General features: G+C 40.0%; 1 protein-coding gene across 8 annotated transcripts in view; it reads left to right on the forward strand.

Annotated features, from left to right (window-relative positions):
• GIPC2 (GIPC PDZ domain containing family member 2) overlaps nucleotides 1–7,269 on the forward strand; it is a 96,297-nt gene extending 89,028 nt beyond the window's left edge. For 7 of the 8 annotated variants that reach the window (XM_063624174.1, XM_063624175.1, XM_063624170.1 and 4 more), the window contains one exon: nucleotides 1,827–4,706. In XM_063624174.1, the coding sequence (XP_063480244.1) occupies nucleotides 1,827–1,978 (152 nt within the window). In that variant the 3' untranslated portion in view covers nucleotides 1,979–4,706. Of the gene's footprint in view, nucleotides 1–1,826; nucleotides 4,707–7,061 lie in introns of those variants that run through there. The other variant, XM_063624172.1, reaches the window with a different exon arrangement.
• The last annotated feature ends 240 nt before the right edge of the window (nucleotides 7,270–7,509 follow it).

Below are 7,509 nucleotides of genomic sequence, written 5' to 3' on the forward strand. Positions count from 1 at the left end.
CCTTCGCGGTGAGTGTTACAGCTCATAAAGGCAGTGCGGACCCAAAGAGTGAGCAGCAGCAAGATTTATTGCAAAGAGCAAAAGAACAAAGCTTCTACAGGGTGGAAGGGGACCAGAGCGGGTTGCCACTGCTGGCTTGGGCAGCCTGCTTTTATTCTCTTATCTGGCCCCACCCGCATCCTGCTGATTGGTCCATTTTACAGAGAGCTGATTGGTCTGTTTTGACAGGGTGCTGATTGGTGCATTTACAAACCTTGAGCTAGACACAGGGTGCCGATTGGTGTATTCGCAATCCCTTAGCTAGACATAAAGATTCTCCAAGTCCCCACCAGATTAGCTAGATACAGAGTGCTGATTGGTGCATCCACAAACCCTGAGCTAGACATAGGGTGCTAATTGGTGTGTTTACAATCCCTTAACTAGACATAAAGGTTCTCCAAGTCCCCACTAGACTCAGTAGCCCAGCTGGCTTCACCTAGTGGATCCCGTACCGGGGCTGCAGGTGGAGCTGCCTGCCAGTCCTGTGCCATGCGCCCGCACTCCTCAGCCATTGGGCGGTCGCTGGGACTGGGTGCCGTGGAGCAGGGGGCAGTGCTCGTAGGGGAGGCTTGGACCACGCAGGAGTCCATGGCAGCAGTGGGGGAGGCTCAGGCATGGCGGGCTGCAGGTCCCAAGCCCTGCCCTGCGGGAAGGCAGCTAAGGCCTGGCGAGAAATTGAGTGCAGTGTTAGTGGGCCGCCACTGCTGGGGGACCCGGCGCATCCTCCGCAGCTGCTGGCCCGGGTGCTAAGCCCCTCACTGCCTGGGGCCGGCTGGCTGCTCCAAGTGCGGGGCCCGCCAAGCCCACGCCCATCTGGACCTCTAGCTGGCCCGCAAGCCCGCGTGCAGCCCTGGTTCCCACCCACGCCTCTCCCTCCACACTTCCTGGCAAGCTGAAGGAGCCAGCTCTGGCCTCGGCCAGCCCAGAGAAGGGCTCCCAGGGTGCAACGGCGGGCTGAAGGGCTCCTCAAGCATGGCCAGAATGGGCGCCGAGGCCAAGGGGGCACCGAGAGTGGGTGAGGGCTGCGAGGGCTGCCAGCACGCTGTCACCTCTCACTTCTAGGGTGCTGAGTGGAAATCCACTGAGCCTCCTGGGCTCCCAGGCAGCTGGGGCAAGTTCTAAGTACTCCTGAAGATGCTGGTTCCAAGACATAGAATATGGAACCTAGGCAACTTAGTAGAAAAACTGAACACGGCCTCCACTTTCACATTCTGTCCCAAACCGGAGAGGGGCTCGGAAAAGGTACCTTGATTCCACAGGTGGACAGATGTCTTCCTCTGCTTCTCCCCAGCTTGATGCTCCAGTGCAAGCTGTCATCCTTTGTCTTTTTGTCTTTGGGTAGGGAGGACTGGACTCCATCTCAGTTGGCAGTGGGGGACTGGTGGAGGAGGGAGGAAGAGTAGTGACTGTCAGGAGGTTGGGGAAGGGGTGTTTTTTAGTTTCCTGCTAGGGTTAGTCACAGCCACAGGGTTTCTTTCAGGGGATCTTGTTCTACCCATGGGAATGCTAGAGGTTCCCAACTGATGGGCTCCAAGGTTGGGTAGAGGGCAAGGGTGGCAGCTGCAAACCTGGGTGCAGTGGACACATTGTTGAAAAGTATCTTTGCCACCTTGATGTGTGTGTGTGAGAGAGGGTATCTTACTGTTTTAATTTGCATTTAATTTTGCATTTCACTTGAAATATATTTATGCATGTTACTTTTAGCAAGTAATTTTCCTGTTGCCATTTTTCTCAGTCCTTTGATGCTATTTTATTTATTGTTAATTTTTTAATATTATTTTTGATAGCCACCACAATGTTTGAAGCTGGAAAGGACAAAGTTAATCCAGATGAATTTGCTGTGGCTCTTGACGAAACTCTTGGAGACTTTGCGTTCCCAGACGAATTTGTCTTTGATGTTTGGGGAGTCATTGGTGATGCCAAACGAAGAGGATTATGATGTGTACACTCCATCTCTGAAGAAACGACCCTTCGTTCTTCTTTTTCTCTTTTTTTAAAAGTCCTATAAGATCTGTTTTTGGACACCTTTACTAACTCTGGTTTAATTTCATGTGTGTGGAGTATATTCTTTGAAATATAATTTTGGTAATTTTGATTTCTGGGCACTTTTTAACGTTGCTGATGTAGTATGCTTAAGAGAAATGACCTAAATAAGGATCAATTGTAATATTCATTCAAAAGGTTTTTAAAAGTAAGTTTTAAGGAGTATTTCTAGATAGATGATTTTCTTTTCCATTAATACCCATGCTTTGTTTTTCACATATAAATCGTTGATTTCGATAGCTTTGTAGTTTTTTTTTTTTTTTTCAAAATCTTAACGTAAACTGGGATTAGAGTATGATTTACCTCATAGCATCTTCACTGTGTTATCCTAGTTTGAACAGGATATGTTCAGAAAATGAAAGGTGAATTATGCCCCTTATTGGTTTGGTCTAGAAGCATTGTTTTTTTTTTTTTTTTTGATCCTCTGAGTAAGGGAAGGAAGATTCCTGTGGCGTGTTGATTTCTATGGCCACCTTTCTCTCTTTGTAAAACAAAGATTGATTTTCTTGTATGCTTCTTTATACATGCTCTTAAAACTTGTGGTTGGTGTGTGTGTCTCTGCATGTGTAAAAGAAGGGTAAAAAAGAGATGGGTAGGGTAGAACTACTTGCGTTTGATTTTTTTTTTTTCAGTCCTTAAAACATTATTTCTTTTTTTCACTCATAGCTACTTTTATGTTACCTTTTATAAGCACTCCAGGGAAGATTTTATATTTTTTTGTAGAGTTTTTGGAAAGATATTTACTCAAAATAACTGTGCTTTAGAACTTTTTGTTTTTTGTTTTGTTTTGTTTTGTTTTTTCGGTTAAACAGCAGCACTTTTTAGTTCCCTAAACTTTAGAAGAGATGCTATCAGAAATAGATTTCCTTCCAGTGGAAAGAAAGGAGGAAGGGAGAATTGAGAAAATATATTAGTCTATTATTTTAGAGTTCTAATACACTCCTCTAAACCTTACATTATAGAGAAAATTGAGGGTAAATGACTGTCTTATCACTCTTATTTGACATTTTATAGGTGTAAGAGAAATGGAAATGAATGGTTTCAACAAAGATCGTTTAATACAGCAGAGCATGGTGTGACCAAGCATCTTTGTGAAGTGTTAGATGAAAAATGCTGTGTGCTACCATGGTAATCAGAAATAATAACCTGTTAGGGATGTATTCTAGGAAATCAGAAGTAGTTCTCTTTTCTTGCTGGATTATTGCTTAGATAACTCTTGTTTTCTGGTAAAACTTTCGTTTTACTGCCATCCACTCCTTTTTCAAATGAGTTTAATTCCATAAAGCTGATATTCTTTGTCCGATTAATTTGAAATCGGCACAGAAGCTGTTTTAGTCATTAATGTGTAACAAAAGTAGCTTATAGAATATGGATTATCTTATTGCTTTTGCTTATCATATGAAAATAAAATCCAGCTCAGGTTGTAACTTGTTGGTACTTGTTTAGTGAGTTCGTTTTGGAGGTTCTGAAATACCTCTTAATTCTTAATATTACCTCTCTTGGAAAGACACAAAAAAAGAGCTGCTATTTTTAGGCATAAGATGACTTAGGAGGCCCATAGAAACATTCTAGTTTAAACAACAACAACAAAAATTTATCGGCACTAGATATTAGATTTGAAATAAGTCATTGTTCATTATTGATAGATGTCAGTTTCTCCTTCCTTTTTGGGCATGCATAAAGACACACTTTGTGCTGATTCCCTGTGATTTATAGAATGTCATTTTCACAATTATCTTTCTAGAATTTGTGTGTAAGGTTGTGATATCCATGTACAGCTGTAACTATATATACTTGCCTGTTAGCATTCAGTGGACAATTATCATTACTGTCATCACATTACCTGGGCTTCACCTGGGCCCAAGTACTCTATATACTACCTGTAATAGGTTTCTCCTTGAAATATCCTTATCTTTCACCTCTATAGTGAAACTGATAACAAGGTCAGTTTCTTTATGTCATTTTATTCCCATACCTGAAATTGCATCTATCTGTGAGCTTTCTGCCTTTTTGTAATGCTCAGTGCACAAAAAGGGTCTGTTTTTAGTGCAGTCACATAATATATAAGTGTGGGATACCCTTCTGCAGCTTCAGTGAGACAAATCACTTTTTAAAAAACATTCCATTTTATTGGCATCACCAGATGTTTTTAGGACCCTGTCCATTTCTCTTTTCTGTAGGCTTTTTTTTTTTAAATGGAAGATGATTATTTTGTTTGTTCTTGATTTCCTTTTATTGAAAACAGCATCTTCCTTCTTGCAATGGCCACTAATAGCACACAATGTGTTTTCTTTGATTGTGGCAGAAAATGCAAATGATAATTGTATGTTGGGCTCGATGAGGCCTTGAACATAGCTGAGTCCTAATCAGATGTATATACTCTGATGATTACAAATCGGTACATGTTGGGTTTCTGTGATGTTTCAAAAATATAATTATATAATTATGATATAAACTCTTTAAGAATTCAATTATAAAAGCAATAATCAGGTAACCTCTATTTGGAGCTGCTATATCCAACATTGTGACTGAAAATTAACTAAAGAGGGATAAGTTTTCAAGTGATGTATAATTTGCAATATTTTCCCTTGTAACTTTAGCAAATACACATATTCCAAGTAAAACTTTATTTAGTCCCATGTTATTTATTTGTTTATTACTGACAGGGTCTCACTCTGTTGCCCAGGCGGGAGTGCAGGGGTTTGATCATGGCTCACTGCAGCCTTGACCTCCCCAGACTCATGTGATCCTCCCACCTCAGCCTCTCAAGAGCTGGGACTATAGATGCGCACCACTATGTCCAGCTAATTTTTGTACTTTTGTAGAGATGGGGTTTTGCCATGTTGCCCAGGCTGGTTTCAAACTCCTGGGCTCAAGCAGTCTTCCCATCTTGGCCTCCCAAAGGGATTACAAGCATGAGCCACTGCGCCTGGTCAGTCTCGTGTTATTTATTGCTAGACCTTCATTACTTCTAGAGACTCCCTGGTCTCCTTCAATTATCATTGCCTGTCTAGCATAGTAGCAAAATGGGGTTTTCAACATAATGGTTCTTCTGAAAAGAGTACAGTTATCAACCAAAGATGTAAAAGATTGATCATATAATGGCCCTTTTGCTCTGTGATACATCTAAATATATATGGATACCAATAACATTACTCTGGTGGAGATACTAGGTTAGAAGGACAGTCAAGTGTTTTACCCAAGGTATTAGTGAATAGAGACACAGGAGATGCTATTCAACTCACAGTTCCAAGTATTAGTGCCCTGTATAAAATGCACATTTATTATCTTCTTGACACAGATTGAAGGAGATAAAGTAATTACAAGTTCTTACACATGTCATGGTGATAAAATATTTCTAAAATTGTGAAGTGTACAAAATGGTACAGCCTGTCCCTACCCTATTACCTGAGAAGCTAGTTCTAAGAAATGACTCATGGTTATTATCTGCTAGGAGTGTGAAAATTGAATGTGACATCTTTAATTCAATTGGATACAGTCTTCATAAGACTTAAGTATAACCATAGATATTTTTCAAGCAGTAACATAAAGGAGAAATTTGAAAAAACTTCTTAAAGGTGATTTTGAGTCAATATTTAATGTTTTGAACTGTTTGTGCCATGCAATAGTATTGACTATATGCAGATAAAACATTCTATTTTTGTGGGAAAAAGAAATTTTTCTTTTTTTATGAAAATCATTACTTAAACTTTAAAAACTTTTTTGAGATTGAAATTTGAGAATCTCTTAATATGTGAAATTGTAAATTATATTTTGGTACCATTCTAAAGTGTATTGTTTACTATATTTATATTGATAGATGTACAGATTTAGTCATGTTGATCAAAAAGTCAATTATTTGTAAAGCTATTTTATATATATATATATATATATTTTTTTTTTTTTTTTTTTTTTTAGACGGAGTTTCACTCTTGTTGCCCACACTGGAGTGCAGTGGTGCATTCTTGGCTCACTGCAACCTCCGCCTCCAGGGTTCAAGCAATTCTCCTGCCTCAGCCTCCCTAGTAGCTGGGATTACAGGCACCTCCCACCATGCCTGGATAACTAATTATATTTAAAATATGACTCCTAAAAATAAGAACTTTTTCATGAAAAAACTGATGACTATTTTCATCATAAAGAGAGTTAGGGGCCGGGCGCGGTGGCTCAAGCCTGTAATCCCAGCACTTTGGGAGGCCAAGGCGGGCGGATCACGAGGTCAGGAGATCGAGACCATCCTGGCTAACACGGTGAAACCCCGTCTCTACTAAAAATACAGAAAATTAGCAGGGCGTGTTGGCGGGTGCCTGTAGTCCCAGCTACTCGGGAGGCTGAGACAGGAGAATGGCGTGAACCCCGGGAGGCGGAGCTTGCAGTGAGCCGAGATCGCGCCACTGCACTCCAGCCTGGGGGACAGAGCAAGACTCCGTCTCAAAAAAAAAAAAAAAAAAAAAAAAAGAGAGTTAGGGTTTTAGTAATTTTAGACTCTTTAATATTGTTTAAATAAATGATAAGGATAACACATGTGATTATTCAGGCCTTTACGATTTTAACATATCTTTGGTATATTTTTTCTTAACATATTTTATACAAGGTATAACCTCTAAGTTCTATTTAAAATCCCCAAATTATTTGTCTGATTCAGTAAAAATGCATAGATAAGCACTGCCATAATACTCTTAATATAAAATAGTCATAAGCTGTTTCTATTATAAGATGGAGGTTTACCCAGAGTGACACTTTATCCTTTGTTCCTTCGTTCAACAAGTATTGTGGGAGTAGTTTCCAAACAATAGTGTAAGTCAATAAGTAGAAGAAATGTCAGCCTATAGTTGTTAGGCAGTATGCCTTTGGGATTTATTATCTTCATTGATACAGTTTGAAAGCCCTATTAGAGCTGTTGGAAATCCTTGCAAATACTGTGCTAATTCCATATGTTAAGGGGGGCCCAGCAATCTGCATTTTGACACGTCCTCCAGGTGATCCTAATGGAGGTGAATCCTGGACCTTTACTTTGAGGTCTCTGAAGGCCTGACCTAGCACTACAGTGAGAAGATAGACATGACTTCAAGAACTTATGATCTATCAAGGTAAGCAGAGACATGAAGAGATTTCTGATACAATCAGGTAAGTGCTAACATGGACTATAAGGTAGTATGGCAAAAAGCGGCCTATGACAGTAGGATAGCTCTTAATTTTACAAAGTAGCCAATTTTCTAAATATAACTTGGTATGCTGGAATAATTGGTTACCTTAGTGAAATAGACTTCTTGATTGACACGCTATGGATTAATCCATATGATGGTTTTGGCTCGGTTTACATGCAGTGTTTGATGCTTACCAATGATACAAATAAATATTAGCTATTTACTTACCCTTGTTAGGTATTTTATCCTCTTCTAGTTTTGCAGACGAGGATCTTCTGAA

Source organism: Symphalangus syndactylus, chromosome 12, assembly GCF_028878055.3.
Source record: "Symphalangus syndactylus isolate Jambi chromosome 12, NHGRI_mSymSyn1-v2.1_pri, whole genome shotgun sequence".
In the NCBI taxonomy this organism is placed as follows: domain Eukaryota; kingdom Metazoa; phylum Chordata; class Mammalia; order Primates; family Hylobatidae; genus Symphalangus; species Symphalangus syndactylus.